Genomic DNA, 21,995 nt, shown 5'->3' on the forward strand with positions numbered 1-21,995 from the left:
CAACTGACTTTCTGGGTTTAAGTACCCACAGCCTGATCACCAAACTGATCAGCTTGATCAGTATGTAACCAACCAGTGAACAGCATCACTTTTGCTATCAGTATGTAACCAACCAGTGAACAGTGTCACTTTTGCGGTCAGTTTAACCAATCAGTGAGCATTTCTGCTGAGTCATCCTGACTTGTAGGCACTTTCAAGTGTTACTTAGCCGGGAGTAGTCAGCTCTGGTCAGCTTTTGTTTTTATGTCTGCCCTCTATTTGCGCTGTGCTAGCGCTCAGACAGCCCTTATCAGGTCCTTCCAGCCCTTTTCCCAAGCTATATACTTTACTATTCTATCTTAAAGCACAAAACCCATTAACTATTCTTTTTATATTCTATGGAATTAATCATTTGTCTTTCTCCATCAAATACTCTTTCAATGTGTGCATCCTGGTCCAGGCCTGTTGTTTCCATGACAGCAACAGTTTAGGTATAAATAGGCCAGATTCTGCTCTCAGTTGCACTGATGGAAATAGAGATTCGCTCCATTGATGTCAACGTAGTTGTTCTGATTTACACCTGCATAATATTTGGCCTAGTCCTGAAGTTTAACTGGTGTGCATTTCGTGGGAGGGAAGAATCCGGCTTTCATTGTGTGCCTAAGCAATGCCTATTTAACTGCTTTGACGGTTATTCCTGTTTCATGGACACTAAAAATCAAAGAAGGGAGCTTCTTTTCCTTGTATCTATAAATCAGGGTTGGTGTCAAAGGATTCAGACTGGTGTAAAATGGGTATATGTGGGAAAAGAATCAGAGCTTAACATTTAGAGATAGATCTTCCACAAACCAGTGGAATTTCACTGACTTTGAGAGAATGTAACCAATTTATACCATCTGTGAATCTGGCCTATTGGCTTCAATGGAACTACATCCATTTACACCACATAGGGACTGGCTCCATTGAGTCCAATGCTATGATTCCAGTTTACACAAGCTGTGGATCTAGTATGAATATCATGAAGCTCAATCTATTTAGCTTAACAAAGAAAAGGCCAAGATTTTTTTCTAAAAATATGCTGTTGTTCAAACAGGAATTATTTGGAATTGATTCAATGATTAATTTAGAGAATCAAAACCTAAATTTCATTTTGACATGTTAGTGCATTCTATTTCCATCAAAAAGAATAAAATGCTTATTTTAATATCCCCCTGGCTCCATCTTTAAACACCTAAATATCTTTAAAAATCAGGCCCTAGATGCCTAATTCTCACTGAAATCAACAGGCGTTAGGTGCCTGGGCATATCTGAAAACCCCAGTAGATGCCTGTGACGTAGTGGGGCATAATCCAGACCAGTGGGTGGGGGGGAAGCTGTGTGTCCCTTGACCCCAAAACACTCCCAGTCCTGGATTTTCCCCCCCAGGAAATGTATGTCCTGTACTGCCCAGCCTATCCCAGACAGTCCAAATATATCAAGTGCATTATTCATTTAAGAGAATAAGGTACACACAACTTGGACACCCTAAATGGAATTACCCAGCACTTTAACTTAAACACACAGGATTAGATAAAACAACGAAACAAGTTTATTAACTACAAAGAGAGAGATTTTAAGTGAGTGCAAGCAATGAGGCAGAAGAGTCAGAAAGGACTACAAAAAAAAAATGAACATAAAACACTCTGGAGTGCCTAATGGAATAAGCTATATTAGCTTTAAAGCAAAGTTTCTCACCACATGCTTTCAACAGCATTACTGACCAAACTATTCCAACCAAGATTCTTCCCCCAGAGTACAATGGCTTCTTCTTTTGTCTTCTCCGGTGCAAAGCGTGATATGGACAGGGAGAGAGAAGAGAGGGGTATCCTGGGGTGTTTGTCCCTCCTTTGTTTCAGTTCTTCTTTGAAAAGCATTTCCACCTGAGGGACTAGAGGTTTCAGGGAGGAAGGAGAGATCTTGATGTGTCTTAGCTAAGATGAAGATCTCTTTACCCCTTCCCCTCCCTTTCTTGCCATAGAATGGCCACTTGATAGGGGATGGTCCATCAGCTTTTTTGACACCTGCCTGGGGCTTAGCCCTGCCCTTTGCCTTGAGAAACTGATTTAGCAGCTCCCCAAACTTATCTGGGAAACAAGTCAGTCATGATTTAATCTTGTGTGCATAATGTTACTGGGTGTATTTTACTGTTCAGCAGATTATGAGTTTTCAAATAACACCTTATAAGGCATGATTGTATGAAGATTATTACAAGAGTGTCTAGTGTGTGAATACAAGGGGATGTTCTGTCACAGGGAGGAGGTTGGTTAAGATGGAGAAATGATGAGCCACTGACAATGGCGTGGGATGTGCCAGGAGCATCTACAATGGAGACCTCTCACAAGCGTTGAGAGGGATTCAAACTAGCAACTCCCTAATTTCCCAAACCACTGCCATAACCTCTGTGCTCAAGGGACAGGCCCTTAGGGCCCTTGGCCCAGAGAAGAGGTTGGTTAAGGCGGAGAAGCAACGAGCAACAGAGGAAGGCTTGGACATTACAAAGCGGCAGGTATGGGTAGCCACTGGCTGATGTAGAGGAAGAAGGACAGGGCCTTCTTCCCCAGACAGGGTGTGGCACACTGTGCCCCAAAGCAGTGCACTTTAAACCCCATATTCATCATTTCTGTATGGTTGTAATAATTTATATGAAGCAGGACACCTCAGATGCCTAATGAAAGGACATAATCTGCTAAAATCCATTGTGCTGTCAAAATATGCCTGTTGCTAGAATGGATCAAGTGATCAGATTTTACTGTTAGAAACATTAAACCATAGAATATTAGAGTTGGAAGGGTACTTAGGAGGTCATCTACTCCAACCCCCTGCTCAAAGAAGGGCCAACCCCAACTAAACCAACCCAGTCAGGGCTTTGTCAAGACACATCTTAAAAACCTCTAAGGATGGAGATTCCACCACCTCCCAAGATAACCCATTCCAGTGCTTCACCTCCTTCCTAGGGATAAAGGTTTTCCTAATATCCAACCTAGACCTCCCCCACTGAACTTGAGACCATTGCTCCTTATTCTGCCATCTGCCACCACTGAGAACAGCCTAGCTTCATCCTCACTGGAATCCCCTTTAAGGTAGTTGAAAGCTGCTATCAAATCCCCCATTATTCTTCTCTTCTGCAGACTAAACAAGCCTAGTTCGCTCAGCCTCTCCTCATAAGTCATCTGTTTCAGCCCTTAACAATTTTAGTTGCCCTCTGCTGGACTCTCTCCAATTTGTCCACATCCTTTCTGTAGAGGGGAACGCAAAATTGGACACATTACTTCAGATGTGGCCTCACCAGTGCAGAATAGAGGGGAATAATCACTTCCCAGTGATTTTCTAAGAGTTGTTACGTTCAGCATTGCAAAGCCTATATTCCTTTTTTAATCTAGCCCCAAGCACTTATCTTATTTCACTGGCCAAACTGTTTCCTCACAAGGGAAACTGAAGTCACTTTGATCTATGGAATAAGACGAGGTGTTTCAGCCAACAATAAGTAGCTGTGGAAGGATTAGATATTTATTGGTAAATGGAGCTCATTTACTTCATCAACATTTGTCAGTGTTATTATTACCATAGCTCCCATTAATTACAGATCACTTTGAGGAGGGGTTTGGACTAGATGACCTCCTGAGGTGTCTTCCATCACTCGTCTTCTATGATTCTACGATAACCTGAACTCCACCCCCTCAGCCTTCCTTTCTTCACACATCTTTTCACCGGCTGAGCTGGGCCTTTATGAGGGAATGGGTCCCACACGTCTGGGCCTTATTAACAGCCCCTCAGTTGGGCCTGACAGAGGGCAGCTTCTCCTTGTAAAGAGTCAGAGAAGAACAGGAAATAGGAGAGGAAACTGTGGAAGGGCCCGCATAACTCAAGAGGCCCCTACAGGAGACGGACCTTTGCCCGAAGGAAGAGCAGAAGCAGATCCTGGGAAGGGATGAAAAGCCGTTCCCAACTTTGAAACTTGAAGATAGATAGACAGAGAGATGTTAGGGAGGAGGGGCTGTGTCCAGCTTGAGACTGCGTTGGAAGACATTTCTGTGTTTATTTTGAATTTTATGTTAATAAGCCAGGCGCCAAGAAGGGACACGTCAGCTTTTAGAGTTATTGTGGACCCCCAAGGATGGAAATGGAGACCAGGCACTACAGAGCTGTCCCAAGTCACCCACGAGCGGGCATTCTGGAGGTGGCCACACCATTTACACAATCCTTCAGCAAACTACCCTTTCCTACCCTATCCACATCATTTGTGGATATTGATGTGGTCGAGTTTTGTGCTGGGGGCACAGTTAGTTTGATCAAGAGTGGAGATGGAAGGCTGGTGTTCCCAGAGGGGAAGAGTTATGGCTGCAAGAGGAAATCTGTTATTATTTTTTCCCTTCATTTATTTCAAGGTCTCTTTGTGATTTTTCACATGAAAGATTCTTCCATGGAAAAAGGTAAGTCCATTCAAATTGACATTTCCTGCTGGAGCTGGATAGCAGGCAAGTTGAACAGCATGGACAGATGAGGACACGTGGAGAAGTCAAGCTGGGAGCTGAATGCTTGGGCTGCCCACCAGATGGCCAGCTTACCTGGTTTTCATTAAAAGTTTTAGTGGAATCAATGGGTTCCCCTGGAAAGATTCCTTTCCCTCAAAACAGCATCTTCCAATGGAAAATTGTTGCACGGGATAATTTTTAGATGCTTCTAATAATTATATTTTAATGTATTTATCCTTCTGACATGGGTGATGTGCAAAGTGTTACTAAGGTCACTCAAGAGAAGACATGAGAATCCAACTCAGAGGTCTCCTGCCTCTCTGCTCAAGCCATTACATGCGTAAGACGTTGGGTCAAACTACTGTTCCAAGTTCCTTTCCAGTCATGATCAATGGGAGATTTAGGTAAACCAGGAAAGCAGGGTTAGGTCCCCATGACTTTACTGCTTGTGGTGATGAGCTATTTATTGCTTCTGAATTAGCAGAGCACCCACCCATGTTGAGCCAACAACTAACTGATTAGGATGCCCGGGAACTTTCTATATAGGCGTGGTGTTCCACTTCTCAGTCTTATAGAAAAGAAGATTGAGACGTGTATTGGTGATAGTGTATAAGTGCCTTCTTGGGGAGAAGTTATACCTACGAGAGGGGTCAAAGCCTGGAGGGAGGAGTTAAAAGCCCAATTCAGTAGATGCTGAGCAGGAGAAGGAAAGGATCTCTTGCGCTACCACGTTGAAGGAAGGCCTGGCTGGGGCCAGAGAAAACCTAGAGATTGTGTGGAGGCAGGCTGGTCTGGGGCCAGTAGCTCTTCTGAGCCTGTTAGATGCCAGAGCCTTTTCTAGAGCAGATAGGCCTGTCATGGGACCCATATATTTCCTTTGTTCATCATAACTTATCCTCTTTCCTTCAGGGCTCTGTGGAGGAGGGAGCCTGAGAAGGGGCTGTGAGAAAGGCCTAGGGACAGGCCAAGGTGGGAATTAGCTCATGGAGGAAGCAGTAGGTATTTACAGACAGACCTGAGCTGCTTAAGACAGGGTACCTGGGCTGGAACCCAGAGGGTAGGGCAAGCCTGTGTTCCACTAGCAGAAAGGTGACCTGACTGGAGGGCTGATTCACAAGTAGTAGCCCACCACATGGCCAGAGTGACAGTTGGCCGGGGGTGCCAGAGAAGAAGACCCTGCTATGCCATTCCTTGCACCCCAACTAGGGAGTCACTCCTCTAGAGAAGTCGATGAAACATTGGAACAAGCTTCCATGGGCAGCAGTAGATTCTTCATCTCTTGATGTCTTCGAATCCAGCCTGGCCGCGTGTGTGGAAGATAGGCTTTAGTCAAACACAAGTTATGAGGCACAGTGATGGCGTAGCTGGGTGAGATGTAATGCCTTGTTAGATACAGTATGTTGGAGTAGAGGATTGAAAGTCCCTTCTTGCCTTGAGGTCCATGCATCTATGAACCTTCTTCTAAACAGTTGGTACTAGCCACTTTAGAGACAGGAGAGCAGACAAGGGGGATGACTGGACTCCTCTGGAGTGATAACTCCTTAGCAGTTAGCAAAGAAAACAACTCCTTTGAGGTTAGGCATTTCTCTATCTCTACAACTTTCTCACTGAGTTTAGAAGATTCCCTATTAAACTTGTTAGTAGGTTCCAACAATAAATGTATTATTTACTCCACCTTCATAGTGGTTCCAAATTCCCTTTAGTAGACGTGTTCAGGGAGAGGTTTCTCTCTTGTGTAACGAATGAGAGGAGGCATTCACTCTTTGGTATCAGGTAAAAGCCAGCTGTGCGAGGTAGGAAAATAAAGCTCTCTGTCCTTTTCAGCACTCTCTGGTCTCATTACACAGGTCCAGGAAGAGGATGGTGATAGGATATAGACCCTAGATCCTGTATCCTGGTCTCTAAAAGGCTGCATGAAAAAGTCACAGCAGGGATTACAGCTTTTATTATACTTGTTTTGGAGGAAGCACAACGTTTCTCATCAGATAAACAGAAGGTAAAGGAGAATGTATATTCTTATGCCTGATCCCTCCTGTCCAGTACATATTTTTCCTGTACACAGTAGGACCTGCTAGGGTTTGGTGAAAATTTTCCATCAAAACTCTTCATGATGGGAAATTGGATTTTCAACACAAGAAAAATGTTCATAGAAAGTGTCTGCTTTTCTTCAATGCTTTTTAAAAAAAATTTCATTGAAAATTCAATAAATCTAAAAACCAGCACATTTTTAGTTTTTTCTCTGGAGAAAAAAAGAAATCAGACTTTGACTTTGTATTTGGGAGTTTATAGCTGCTTTTTCTTTAGAGATTTTTGTTTTTAGAATTAAAAGTCAAACCTATCCATGGTGGAAATATAAGACCCTGAAAAGCTCTCTATAACCTATGGTTATGAATGACATGGCCAGAGACACTGTCTTTCTGTGAGACACGTCAGAACAGACAGGTTCAGATGTATGTAGAACACCCTGGGTTCCAGTTCTAGCCAGAGCTGAGCTGAGCTGGCCAGTGTTTGTGAGGATTCATGAGATTTTGAGCCTCCTCGCTCACACACTGAATGAAAAGCATTGTTCAGGTTTGATGTTGGTGTAATTCCAGAGGCAGTGAGACTGCAGAGGCAGGAAAATAGGGTAGAAACGTGGACAGAAACTGACAAAATAAACTTATTCTTAGGATAATGTAATTAATGCATCTCAGTAAAGAATTTAACACATATCCAGTGGGAGAAACAAAGTTTGGAATAGGAAATTGTAAATGAGGTATCTAGCTAGCTGACTGTCTGCCCATCTGTTACAATCTAGCCTTCCCTCCAGAATCTATCTTGCTTGCTTGTGTTTGTTCTTTCTGCCTATCTAACAGTTGTCTCCGTCTTCCAGTCTCTTCACAATATCTATCTATCTATCTTAATATGCCATCTGAGTGCTACCTCAGTTATAGAAGATAAAAGCAATCCTATAGAACATGAGGTTACAGTTTTATATTATTGCAAAAATGCGATCTCTAGCAGATATGAAGAAGAAATAGGCAAGTATTAAAACTCATATTGTATTGTCTCTGGTAAGTTACATGGCTAGGATTTGTAAACTTGCAAAACTTCTTAAATAAAGACATTCTTTAAAAAAACAACAAATTTTGTATTGGTTAACTCAAAACTTCAGATCTGAGTAGAACAAGGAAATAGAATAATAAATCATAGTCATAAAGTGCTGGAAAGGACCTTAAGAGGTCATCTGTTCCAGTGGTTCTCGACCAGGGGTACACATACCCCTGGGGTTATGCAAAGGTATTCCAGGGGTACATCAACTCATCCAGATATTAGCCTAGTTTTACAACTAGGCTCCATAAAAAGCACTAGCGAAGTCAGTACAAACTAAGATTTCATACAGACAATGCCTTTTTATACAGCTCTATATACTAGACACTGAAATGTACGTACAATATTTATATTCCAATTGATTTATTTTAGAAGTATATGGTGAAAATGAGAAAGTGAGCAATTTTTCAGTAATAGTGTCTGTGACACTTTTCTATTTCTATGTCTGATTTTGTAAGCAAGTAGTTTTTAACTGAGGTGAAACTTAGGGGTACACAAGACAAATCAGACTCCTGGAAGGGGTACAGTTGTCTGGAAAGGTTGAGAGCCACTGATCTATTCCATCCTGCCATGCTGACTATCTAGACCATCGCTGACGTGTTTTATCTAAGCTCTCTTAAAAATATTCGGTTAAGGGGAATTACACAATTTGCCTTGGTAACCTGTCCCTGTGCTGAACTGGAATTCATTAGAGTTCGAAAGTTTTTCTTATTATATGTAAATCTCTCCTGTTGCAGATTAAGATGATCCCTTCTTTTTCAACCCTCAGTGGACATGGAGAATAATTGATCACTGTCCCCTTTATAACAACCTTTTACATGTTTGAAGACTGTTATCAGATCCCCCATCAATTTTCTCGTCTCTACATTAAACATGCCCAATTCTTTCCACCTTTCCTCACAGGGCAGGTTTTCTAAACCTTTTAGCACCTTTGTTGCTCTTTGTTGAACTATCTCTTCAATTTGTCCATATTTTTCTTATCATTTGATTTCCAAAACTGGCTGCAATTCTGCAGCTGAGGCCTCACCAGTGCTGAGTTTAACAGAACAATTACCTCCCATAATACCCAGTCCATTACCTACATGTACCCAGTCAAAATGCGAATGGTTGAAATCCCCCATTTTTATTGGGTTTTCTGGTTTTTTAGCCTCTCTAATCTCCCTGAGTGTTTCACAATCACCACCACAAACCTGGTCAGCTGGTTGGTAGTATATATCTTTTCCTATATTCTTATTATTGAGGCGTGGAATCTTTCATGAACTCCATCTCCACAGAGAGTCTATGGTACAGTTTGATTCATTTAAGATTTGTATCAATTTGATTCTTTCACATATAGTGTTACACCCCCCATCCCTGCCAGCTGTTTGGTCATTCCTATATATTTTGTGCCCTCTTATTACTATGTGTCATTGATTATCATTGCCCCAACAAATTTCTGTGACACCTATTATATAGATTAATTTTGTTTTTTTAGGTCTCAACTTATTTTTGTTGTTTAGTTCTGGTTTTGGAGGCTGTTTTATATCGTATTTCACAGGTTGTTGTTGTTATTGCTTTTTTAGAAAGAAATATTTTTCTCAATAGAACCCATGGCAGACCCAGAACGGGGAAATCAAACGTCCATCATGGGATTCATACTCCTGGGCTTTGGGAATTTCCACAAACTGCAAATTCTTCTCTTCCTGCTGTTTCTAGTGATATACGTTGTGACCATGGCTGGGAACACGGCTATCGTGGTGCTAGTTGTGGCTGATCAGCACCTTCACACTCCCATGTACTTCTTCCTAGGGAACTTGTCCTGCTTGGAGGCCTGCTACACCTCCGCCATCCTGCCCCGGATGCTGGCCAGTCTCCTGAGTGGGGACAAGACCATTTCATTTGGTGGTTGCCTCATACAGTTTGATATCGTTGGTTCTCTGTTATGTACAGAGTGTTGTCTCTTATCAGCGATGTCTTATGATCGGTATTTAGCCATATGCAAACCACTGCATTACGCAGCCCGTATGACTAGTGGCTTTTCCCTCCAGCTAGCAGTTGGATCTTGGCTCAGTGGCTTTGCAGCCGGCACCACCGCAGCATGTTGGGTATCACAACTGACTTTCTGTGGACCCAATGAAATTGACCATTTCTTTTGTGATTACACCCCATTTATAAAACTGTCCTGCACTGACACAAGCCGGATGGTTCTTGTGCTCTTCCTCAATTCCTGCATATTTGTAACTCTCCCTTTTCTCTTAACCCTCACGTCTTACATGTGTATCATCAGCGCCATCCTGAGAATCCCTTCCAGCACCGGGAGGCAAAAGGCCTTTTCTACCTGCTCCTCTCACCTCATCGTGGTGACTGTTTTCTACGGGACCCTGATCATTGTCTACATGCTCCCAGACACGACTGCGTTGCGCGACCTGAACAAAGTGTTCTCCATCTTCTACACCGTGCTGACGCCCATGGTCAATCCCCTCATCTACAGCCTGAGAAACAAGGAGGTCAAGGAGGCTATGAGAAAAGCTCTGAGTAAGACCGTGACATTTGCAAATAATTTTGTGGGCATTTACTGTAAGCTGCAATAAAATGTGTAGAATGGGAGCTCATCATGTGGTGCAATGATGCAAACCACAGCACATGTGGGCAATCCTAAAATAGTACAGCTGTTCTAGTACCTACAGTGAGACTCCAGCTGTGAGAAGGTCAGTTAACAAGTAATGACTGCAGGGGAAGGTATTCTGTGACGCTCGAGGTCATTGGCGGCCCATGACTCCTGGCTTTGGGGAGGCTGGGTGGAAGACGAGGGGGACCGGTGCTTGTACCGTGGCCCTTCCCCCTGCTCCACCCCTCCCCCTGAGGCTCTGCCCACACTCCAACCCTGCTCCACCTCAGGATGCACTCCCGCTTGGCCCCCTCCCCCGAAAAGCCCCACCCACCATTCGTGCCTCTTGGGGATGCAAGAGACTATGGCCCTTCAAGTAATGCCCAGGCAGGGAATCGGGGTGCTGGGGGCAGCGTTAGAGACAGCAGGGCTTTGCCCCCCCAGCTGGGCAGAGGCAGGGCTGGGGAGCTTCCGGTGTCTTTATTGAATCCAGGACTTTTGCTGTCTGTCAGATTTGTGAAATGAAGTATCATTAAACAGTTACCACCCGTACTCACTGGGGACACAAGCTGATGGAGAGCTTTCCCAATCCCCTTTTTCTGTTCTTCAAACAACCACCAACCTCACCAATCTCATCATTAGACGCAAGCTGGCTACACACCGGCAGCCACCAGCACAAAGTGACACCAGCCCCTCCCCTAAGAACAGATGCAAAACCTGCAGGCCCATCTCCTCTGCTATGATGGTCAATTGCCCCACAACACACCTGTCAGGATCCGTGAGTCCTACACGTGTCTATCACAGCATGTGCTGTACCTCATCTGGTAGCAAGTCTCAGAGCAAGTCTAACAGGTCATGAAATGGCCAGGAGAGAAGGAAGCGTTTTGTAAGCTGTAATCTACTGCTTAGGGCATTCGGAGTGTGGGAGAGCGCAGTTCAATTTCCTCCTTTGCCTGAGAAGAAGGGATTTGAACATGGTTTTTCTACCTTTTAACCACATGATCTAACCACGGGGCTGAAGGTAGGATTGAAGGATCCTATTTTTATTAAGAAAAGAGACAGTAAACCTCAATTTCATTGTACACACACAAAATGACAAAAATATTTCTGTATCTGAGAATAGAAATGTACATAGGGGCAAAATAAGAAAAATGCAGCTTGAGAATGCATTAGTGTTTGATGTAAGGATATTTACCTTGTGTATTTGAAGAACGTGATGTTGTCAATTTGTGTTTTAAGGGTTATAAAGTTTTAACCTTTTTGAAACTAACAGCTGGTCTCATTAAACAATTATTGTCTGACCCATTCTGTTGTCTCACCCCCCATCATTTCCCACAGTTGTGAACATTTAAATCAATAAAAATCAGAAAAAAACGAACACATACAACTAATAACTTTGCACAACTGTGAACGTTTCAATGACAAAAATCGGGGAAAAGGCTGACAAGTCAGGACTGATGTTATGAGTCAAAATGTTTAAAAAATAAAAATTGAATTCTGCCAAGTCTCACTAAAAGATCTCTTAGTACAGCACACTTCCATCTCGGCCATTGAAGCTGTTCCACTCTGTATGAACAATGGTCAGGTCAGTCAATTCTGATGTGGAAGAGACCTGTCCAAATCCATTCTCCTCATTTCAACCACAGGAGGGAATTTAACCGGGGTCTCCCACAGCCCAAGTGGGTGCCCAAACTGCTGGCCTAAATGTTATAAGGGAAGAAACTGCCATCTCCCCACCATTCCCTCTGGCCATTTTGTGCAGTGATGTGTGTTCAGAGCCTGCCTGTGGACAAAGCTGTGCAGGTGAGATAGGCGAGGTAATGCTTATCTTCACAGGTTTATTGATTGCACTGAGGCTTAGAGGTCCAGAGGATTTAGGCACCTAGGGAATATTTAGTCAGATCTAAAGCCAGATTTTTAAAGGCACAGGAGGTTTGCAAGCAGCTCCCTGCCCTATTCCTGTTTCTAGCCTTGGGGCTGAACTGGGGCAGGAGGTCTTCCCCACACAGATAGCACTACATGCCCCAGCCCTCAGCAGCCTATTCCCAGGGCTCGCTCTGATCTGTGCACTGCAGAGGCAGCACGTGGCAGTGCCTTTCCTTCCCCTGGCCCTTTGCACTCCCAGAGGTGCTGGCAGGATCCCGGAGTGAAGCCAGGGGAAAAGCTTGGCCCTCATCTGTTCATAGGCTGTGACCCTTTAAAATTCCTCCAGAGTGCAGCTGACTTCCACTGCAGCTCCAAGCCAGGCTTTGGCTGCAACCTTCAGCTGGACAGGTTTAGTCTTGAGAAAAGACAACTGAAGGGGGACCTGATAATAGTCTTGAAATGTGGTAAGGACTATTATAAAGAAGACACTGATCAATTGTTTGCCATGTGCACAGAAGGTAGGAGAAGAAGTGATTGCTTAATCTGCAGCAAGGGAGATTTAAGTTAGACAACACTTTCTAACTATAACAATAGTGAAGCTCTGGAACAAGCTTCCAAGGGAAGCTCTGGAGGTTCTTAAGAACATTGTTGAAGGTTTTTGAGAACACGTTAGAGAAACACCTACCAGGGATGGTCTAGGTTTACTTGGTCTGACCTCAGCACAGGTGGCTAGACTTGATTACTTCTCAAAGTCACGTCAAGCCCTACATTTCTAAGATTCTATGCTAATTAATCATAAATGTAATAATTAATACTTACACTATTATTAATAACAGTGTTTTTCAATTGTAACCAAATAACACCACAGGTTTGCATTATAATCAGAACTGGTAGAAAAACAATCAGGAAATTTGAACTTCTGGCTGGAAAATCAAAAGCTGATTTTTTTCTTTCATTTTTGGCAGTCAGAAACCAATACATAAAAAAATAAAAATTGTCCCCAAACTACAAGAGAGCCAATGTTTTCAGATTTCAGGTTTTCTGTTTTATGAAGAAAAATAAAAAGTGTTCAAAGAAAGAATACAACTTCTTTTAAAATGTTCTTTTCCTCCCAAATCCAATTTTCCATTTAAAAAATGTTTAGGTGTAAAAATATCCTAATTGTCAGACTCCACCTTTCCAATTGGAGAATACATTTCTTCTTTCTGTAGATATTTTATTATTCCTATCATTATTTAGATTGTAACCTCTTCAGGGGAAGGATTGTCTCTTATTCTCGATGGGTAACGTGTCTAGCAAGATATTGGTGTCATGTAATCATAATAATAGTAATAATAATAATGAATTAATTTATTTATTCAGGTGTGAAATGAATTGATGGAAAGGATCAACCAGTCCACCATGACGGAATTCATTCTCCTGGGTTTCCCTGCCTCTTTCCAGCTGTATTACCTGACCAAGTGTGGCCTGATATTAGTGCTCTAAAAGGAAATTATTCTTCAACATCCTTTCCATGTTTCATAAAATAGATTTTTGTCTCTGACTCCAGCCTTGTTCCCAGTCCTGCTCCAGCCATTTTCGCATTCCAGCCCGACCCTTGTGTCACCAGGCTTGGTATGGGTCACAGCTGGGAGGACCAATCTCAGGTCAGACTGTCAAACAATTGGGCTGACCTCCTCACTCTGGTGGTATACGCTATAATTAGATTTAAGCAAACCAGCAACAAATGTGTGTTCCAGTACCTCTATATTAGCGTCTCATGGAGCCACAGGCAGTCCACTTAGGCACTCCATGCTATATTACCAGCCAAACAAACTGGACTTCTGTGGTAAAAGGTTAATAAAACCAAAATTAACCACACATTAGGTTTTTCCAGCCCCATGGGGCCAGTCACTTATCCAGGGAAATGGATGTCCAGGACCTTACACCAAAGATAATGTTATAGCCAATCCTTATTTATTAACTCAGAAAAAGAAAGGCAAGCTACTAAAATGCAAAAACACATAAAATACATTACAGGTGTATGTAGTCCAAAATAATACCAGGGATGTTAAATCTGCCAGTTTTCTGTAAGTCTCTCTGGGTTGCCCAAATAGTTCTTACTGCATCTGAAGAAGAGAGCTAAGTCTCTCGAAAGCTAATGTCTCCAAATGTTAAATTTGTTAGTCTTTAAAGTGCCACAGAACTCTCATTGTCTTTGCTGTATACAGACTAACATGGCTACCCCTCTGGAACAAATAGTTCTTGGGGATCTTAGTCTTTTTAGTCAAAATTTCCCCTGTCAGAATTCACCAGTCAAGAGAAGGTGGCCAGGGGACTTTATTCTCCCTTTTTATAACGTGACCCTTTTTGCTGGAAAAATCCTTGCTATGTCATTGGGTCAAGCCGTTCCATGGCATAGGTGCTTTGCCATCAGTTCTTTAATTGAACAGCAAATTCTAGTTTGCACTGTCTGTGTACATGCCATTTGAGGTGTGTTCGGGAATGAGACATGCAGTGTCTCTAGTTTACAGGTCCTTTGTTATCCCTGAAGCGCAAACCCATGGGCCTTTCTCAGATCCCATGATGTCTGAGTTTCAAACATATAGCAAAGTTTCATATCTCCACACACAATGCTGATACACACATTAGAACAAGAAAATAATACTCAGCAGATTACAATTTTTCCAATGATACCTCAGGAGGCATATTGTACAGGTTTATCACAATGTTGTAACAGTGATGACCATATTAGTGTAGACGGTCACCTTCCCCATTAGACAGCATCACACTTGGCTCCCAGCCCCACTCTTGCTTTTTTCCAAAGCTCTTGACTACTGACTCCAACTCTTATCTTTCTCTCCAGTTCCTGGTCTGACTGCCATTGCTCCAGCCACTAGGCCTGACCCTCCATATTTTGGTTTCTGACACTGGCCCAATATCTCTTGGCTTAGATAGTAAGCTATGGAGTTGGCCTATGTGAGGATATTAGCCAGAGTCAACATTTTATCTGAAATAAGTGCTACTCCTTCTTCCTTTGAAATCACTGGTAAAACTCACAGTGACTTGAATGGTCGCTTGACTGCACTCAAATAGATCAGCAAAGGTAAAGTTGAAAGAAAGAAAGAGGGACAGAATCTTGGTTTCTGTTTTGTGAAACAGCAGTGAAGATCAGAATTCAAATACTGAAATCAGACAGAATTCATATCTCCTCATACTTAGATTTTTTTTTTCATATGGTACTTTCCGAATTTCATTACTTAGGTTTGCAGGTGAACAACCTGGGAGTTCCAGGGTAAATCCCTACAGTAATTTTGATTTGACAAGACATAATTCACAGAAATTTGCCCTGAACTCAAGGTGACGTTAATCTCAAAAAATGCTGCAGGATTGGATTCCATTTGTGGTTTTCATCATTTCATGAAAAGGGAAAAGTTTTTTAGTTGTTTATTTTACTAAGTTTATTGCATCTTAAAATGTAGAGAAAATGGGCAGAGTTCTCCATTTATTAACAGAAGCTTTAGAAAAGTGTAAATGCATTTATTTCAACAGAGTGACTCCTGATTTACATCAGGCTGAATGAGAGGGGTATTAGGCCCATTGACTCTAATAGAGTTACTCTTGATTTACATGGAGGTGAGTGAGAGAGGAAGTGGGCCCATTGGCTCCTCTGGCACTCCTCCTGATTTACATCAAGATGAGGGAGAGGAGAATCAGACCCATTGATTTGAATGTGGTTACTAGTAATTTACACCTGGGTAAGTGAATGTTCCTTATTTACACAAATATGAGTGAAATTTGAATCAAGACCACTTGCTTTATTGAGCTGTGTTACAAGACACAGCATAGGAGTATTGTACTTAGATGACCCAGTTGAACATGGACTCTATCAATTTCCATTACCTGTTACAAGTGTGTCACATTGTTCACCATTTCCAAACAGCTATCCAAGCAGGTCATCAGTGATAATTCAAGTTCTGGATCTTGACCTGATGTAGATCAGTGTAGATACGCAGAAGTCAGATCAGCTAAAACAATTTACATTTCCCAAGGATTTGGACTGAGGTCATTCCTGTTCTAAGTATCTGTCAATATGCACATATATACAGAAATACTTTAGTGTCCTAAATATGTTCTTTGGTCAAAGTTCTGGAGTTATCGGAACAAGGAAATTGCCCTGAAGCAGCATCCTGTCTCCAATGATGGCCATTATCAGCTGTTTCACAGACAGAAGAATTGTATGATAAATCATGGACAACATTTACTCCTAACTCAGAGAGTCAGTAGCTCACTCACATCGCAAAAAATGAAGTCCTTATAAATATCAAAGCCGTTATTTAATTCTGAAGATATATTTAACTAAATAATATCCAGAGGCAATGAATTCTACAGGCCAGCTAGTCATGTAAATGGGAAGAGAGACAGGCAAAAAACCATAGACAGGCACACAGAAAAAAAAGAAAAATTGATAGATAGACCGATAAATACTGTGGATCCCAAGGATTTATTTGTTTCTACCTGAAAAACTGCTCCCAATAATAAATAACTATTTGGCAAGCATTTGTTGTTGTGTTGCACATTACCGTGACCCACTGGATTTCATCTCTATGTTCAAGGACAATGTTCATTTTTTCAAACATTTCTTGCCCAGTGACCTTCTCAAAGCGTCTTTCACGTCTTTGTTCCTAAGATTGTAGATGAAGGGATTCAGCATGGGAATGAAAAGGGTATAAAACACGGACACCACTTTTCCTTGGTAGAGAGAAGATAGCCAAGTAGGCTGGGCATACATGAAAGCAATGGTCCCATAAAATAAAGTCACAGCCACCATGTGGGAGGTGCAGATGGAGAAGGCTCTGTGCCTGCCCTCGGCAGAACGAATCCTAAGGATAGTGGAGAGGATATAAAAGTAAAAGATGAGCACAATCTTGCTATGATGAGTCGGCATAGGGTAAACATCACAGGATTATTGACGTACGTGTCACGGCAGGACAGACTAATCAGGGGAGGGCCATCATAGAAGAAATGATCAATCTCAATAGACCCACAGTAGCTCAGGGAAAAGGTGAAGCCTGTTTGTACCATGGAACTCACACAGTCACTGATATAGGATCCCACCACCAGCTGAACGCAAACCCACTTGGACATGGCAATGGGATATTGGAGCGGGCTGCAGATGGCAGAGTATCGATCGTAGGCCATCGCTGCCAGGAGAAATGCTTCAGTGGTGAGGAAGGGAGCAAAGAAGAAGAATTTGGTGGCACATCCCTTGTAGGAAATGGCTTTTCTCCCTGCTAGGAAGCTCCCCATGGCTCTTGGGGTGATGGTGTAGGAGTAGCAGAGGTCTAAGAGGGACAGATTCATGAGAAAGAAGTACATGGTGGTCTGAAGGTGAGAGTCAGCTCTAATGATGACTAACAGGATGGTGTTTCCCAGAATGGTTGTTATGTAAATCTATGGGACCATCACAAAGGGCACAGTCTGAAACCCTGATCCTCTTCCAAACCCAAGCAAGATGAATTCTATCCCTGCTGTGAGGTTTCCATCTCCTACTGGCTCCATTGCTGACATTTACTTTAGAAAACAGAACAAGATAAAAGGTAAAAAAGAGTCAAATATAGAAGATACATTAAAGCTTCTCCTAAGAGTTCTTGAAACCAATGGGAAGTAGACACCCAGATGTTTTGGAATATCCCAGTAGATGCCTAAATACCTTAAAAAATCTGACACCAGAGTTTTTTCAGCGGGGTTGAAATTTTTTACTTCAAAGCCCAAATTAATCATCTTTCCCCTATAATCATGATTCAAGACTCTTCTTCTTGTCTGAGTAAGACATGGGCAAAATCCTCTAAGGGCAATGCCATTGATTTATAAAGAGTGCTGGAAATGGGCCCTGTTACATCAATTATTCCACTCCTTTTAGTATCTGAATCAGTATATAAATATATGATTTATTTATTCAGCATTTTGCCTTCTAAGAGATTGAAATGTCTCTAGATGAGAGCTTTAGCCTCTGTACAGAATATCCTTACTCAGGGACATTCAGTGGGTGTTTTTCCTGAGTACTGACAGAACAAAATATGAGAACAAATGTAAGGATGCAGTATTTACTTTTAACTACAAGTTACTTCAATTTTAGCTGGATTGTGTGTTAAGTTTTTGAGTCTGCCACCCTTACTCACATTAAGTATTACCTTTCTCCCAGCGTATCTCCCTTGATAACAATGTTCATTTCAACTGTTATATAATTAACCTTGTAAATACACATATTCATGGTTCATCACCCTACATTTGAGTCTCTTCCATCAGATGGAGGGCAGTTGGAATAAGGCCACTGGAATCTAGGTCCGCAACCTACTGATGTTCAGATAATTCTGTCAAGATGTGGATGGATTTCCTAATGTCTTGGTATGGGATAAAACTGGTTGGAAAACAACAGCTAAAACAATTAACAACATATTTTTAAAGAAGTATGGACTTTGACATTTTGAAATGCTCCATGTTTTGACTGAAACCTAGCAAGGAAAACCAAATAAGCCATTTCAGGTGTGACCCGCTCTGCCAGGTGGTTATGGGAGCCCGAAGGAGTGGCTTCAATTTTTCTATGTACTTCTTTTAAAGATCCTTGATGAGCAATTTTTTCCCACTGGCAGGCACCAATTCCAGGGGATACAATAGAGACAATTTAATTGGTGTGAGAAGTGGGGGAAGTAAGACAACAGACTGGATTTGGGGAAAGCAGCAACTAATAAATTAACAAGTTCGCTGATGGGAGACTCCCCCAGGGTATCTTAGCCCTCCTTCAGCCGATGGAAGTGGCTGATGCGTTCTGGAAAATTCCCTGTACCCCTACTCACCCCTCACCCTTAGGTGTCCCTTGCCCTATGGTGCCTGCCAGAAGTCTTTGTCAGGGCTACTCCAGACATATTTATTATTGGTGTCTTGTTCTTCTATCTCCCAACAAGGTAAATTTCACTTTACACCCCCCCTAAACTCAAAATTGAACTGTGCTTTAACCAAAATGCTCCAAACTGTCGTGTGAATGAAATGCAAATGAGGCCGGATCCATTCAACCAATTTCTTTGCTCTCCAATAGACAATGGCCGAGATCTCCTTCAGCAGTGGAGTCCTTCCACAGCTGCAGTTCTTAACCTGCGCTGGGCCCCTCTTCCCCCATTTCATCCCCAGGTGACTGTGCTCAGCTCCCTTCTTTCTGAGGCTTAGATCACAGGCTTTACAGACAGAGAGAGAGGAAGAGACTTTCCCTGATGGACAGTATGTAGCACTTTTTAAAGACACTTTTCTTCAAGAGGTGGCAACTTCTTCAAAATCAAATGTCTCGCTGAAATTCCTTTTGCCCGCTGTTATCACAATGATCACTTTAAAACCAATGTTAGTAAAAGAGATTAGAGAGGAAATAATATTCAGGGTTATCCAGGGAGATCACAGCATGTTTTAGACAGAAGCTACCTGTGTACAGAACTTTCTGTGTTTCCACCCTTGGCCAGTTTTCCCTGTTCTCTGAGCTACTGTTTAACTCCACAGCAGAGGAGAGGAAACATTTTAAAATAAATCATACATCCCCAGCAGATGGCAGAGTGCCACATCTGAACCCACCAGCGTATGCCACACCTGGAATTCTTTAAAATCTATCTGTCTACAGCTTAGATTGCTGGTTGACAATGTCGCTATTAAGCAGGGCCGGATTAACGCAGGGGCTTTAGAGGTTGCAGCCCAGGGCCTCGGGCTAAGGGGGGCCCCGCAAAAATAAATCCCCACCCCTCTCCCACGTGACATGGACCCAGCAACCTGGCCAGGGGCCGCTCCCGGCCCCATGCAGCACCGCGTAGCAGCAGAACCCCCCCAGCCCTGCCCCTTCCCCCCCGCTCCTCTCCCAAATGACATGGGCCCAGTGTGAGTGTGCGCGCTATTCAAAAACATCTCGCGTGCCATGATTGTCACATGTGCCATAGGTTGCCGACCCCTGTTCTACACTGCACTGTTCTATACTGTTAGTACTACAATGTAACCACAGAACAGCTTTATGTTCATTAAAAGACAAGTTTAGCATAGCGTTAGTAGCCTTGATGTCATAATTGTGATCATTTTGTTTTAAATTAGGAATAAGACTTTGTACAGGGGCCCCACAATATCTACTAGCTCCAGGCCCACAGGAGAGTTAATACGGCCCTGCTATTAAGGTCCTGATGCTGCAAACAAGCACTTATTCCTCTGAGTGACTTGTCTCAAACACTTGTCAGAGATGGACTAGGCATGCGTAATCCCACCTCAGTGCATGGGGCTGGACTAGATGACCCCTCAAGATGCCTTCCAGCCCTGCATTTCTATGATTCTCTGACAGCAGTCTCATTTAAATCAATGAGCTGATTCCCATCAATAAACGTTCTAATGTTATTTACCTGTTTCCAGGGGCTACATGTCCACCTGCATATCTCGGGAACTCATTGTGTCACAGCTGGACAGAGAATAAGGAAGAAAAATAATGAAACAGTTTGTCATAATTTGGTTTTACTTTTTCTTTTTACCCCAGATTTTTGTGCAAATTAAAAAGAACCTGGACACCCTCTGTTCTGTCTCTGTTCAATGGCAAGGATAATTTTTTCAAGGATTTGTGGCCCAAAGTCCTTCTCAAAGCTTCTTTCACGTCCTTGTTCCTCAGGCTGTCGATGAAGGGATTCAACATGGGGATGACAAAGGTGTAAAACACGGATACAGCTTTCCTTGGGTACAGAGAAGATAGCCAAGTGGGCTGGAGGTACATGAAAGCTGTGGACCCATACAATAAGGTCACAGCCACCATGTGGGAGGCGCAAGTGGAGAAGGCTCTGTGCTGCCCTTGGTGGAGCGAATCCTGAGGATGGTGGAGATGATATAGATGTAGGAGATGAGCACAGTGAGGGCAGTGCTTGCTATGATGAGTTCGCATAGGGTAAACATCACAAGATTATTGACGTACGTATCACTGCAGGAGTGATTAAGCAAGGGAGGGCCATCACAGAAGAAATGATCAATCTCATTAGACCCACAATAGTTCAGGGTAAAGGTGAAACTTGTTTTCACTGTGGAATTCACACAGCCGCAGACATATGACCCCGCCGCCAACAGAACACAAACCCACTTGGACATGGCAACAGGATACCGCAGCGGGTTGCAGATGGCGGAGTATCGATCATAGGCCATTGCTGCCAAGAGAAATGTTTCAGCGGTGAAGAAGAGAACAAAGAAGAAGAATTGGGTGGCGCATCCGTTATAGGAAATGGCTTTGTTCCCTGCTAGGAAGCTTGCCATGGCTCTTGGGGTGATGGTGGAGGAGTAGCAGAGATCTAAGAGTGACAGGTTCACGAGGAAGAAGTACATGGGGGTGTGGAGGTGAGAGTCGGCTGTAATGATGAGGACCAGGACAGTGTTCCCCAACATGGTTATTATGTAGATTGCTAGGAATGTCACAAAGGGGATCATCTGGCGGCCTGGAGCACGTCCAAACCCCAGAAGGATGAATTCTGTGACTGCTGTGCGGTTCCCCTCTCTCACTGGCGCCATGGCTGTTAAATCCTTAGGAAAAGGAATGAGATACAGATTAAAGAAAGGACAAATGAAGAAGATGTAAATGAAGGGCTTAGTGAAAAGAAAAAGGATGGTCATGGGAAAAATGCCCTGGTCTGAGGGTGGCAAATGAATGTTCATTTTCCAGCTCTGCCAAAGACTCCTGGTGAGGCATTGGCCCAGGCACTTGGGCTGGGATTTCCAAAGTAGCCAAAGGGAATTGGGTGCGCAACTCACATTCAATTTCAATAGGATTTGGTCACCTGAGATGAGATTTATAAAAGTGTTTATGGGCCTAATGGAATTTTCAAAAGCACCTAGAAACCAAAATCTCATTGATTTCAAGGCCAGGTGGAGCCATTCTGATGAATACCTTTTATCCAAAATACTGAAATACACTAAATTAATCATAACTTGAG

General features: G+C 42.8%; 1 protein-coding gene and 2 pseudogenes across 1 annotated transcript; 1 reads left to right on the plus strand and 2 right to left on the minus strand.

Moving 5' to 3' along the window:
- The first annotated feature begins 9,169 nt into the window (after window positions 1-9,169).
- LOC137144234 (olfactory receptor 6F1-like) lies at window positions 9,170-10,150 on the plus strand. Its single transcript, XM_067534445.1, has one exon. It carries the CDS (start codon window positions 9,170-9,172, stop codon window positions 10,148-10,150), a length of 981 nt encoding a protein of 326 aa, XP_067390546.1.
- Window positions 10,151-16,636: 6,486 nt separating this feature from the next.
- On the minus strand, window positions 16,637-17,574 carry LOC137144231 (olfactory receptor 9S13-like; annotated as a pseudogene).
- A 2,980-nt stretch (window positions 17,575-20,554) lies between these two features.
- On the minus strand, window positions 20,555-21,576 carry LOC137144232 (olfactory receptor 5AR1-like; annotated as a pseudogene).
- Window positions 21,577-21,995: the final 419 nt, after the last annotated feature.

This window comes from Emydura macquarii, unplaced genomic scaffold (genome assembly GCF_026122565.2).
Source record: "Emydura macquarii macquarii isolate MOO-44397 ecotype Brisbane River unplaced genomic scaffold, CSIRO-AGI_Emac_v2 contig_3419, whole genome shotgun sequence".
NCBI classification, from domain to species: domain Eukaryota; kingdom Metazoa; phylum Chordata; order Testudines; family Chelidae; genus Emydura; species Emydura macquarii.

Bases quoted from the DNA above. Each gene is read 5' to 3' on its own strand.
- LOC137144234 (XM_067534445.1), top strand. From the start codon at position 9,170: ATGGCAGACCCAGAACGGGGAAATCAAACGTCCATCATGGGATTCATA.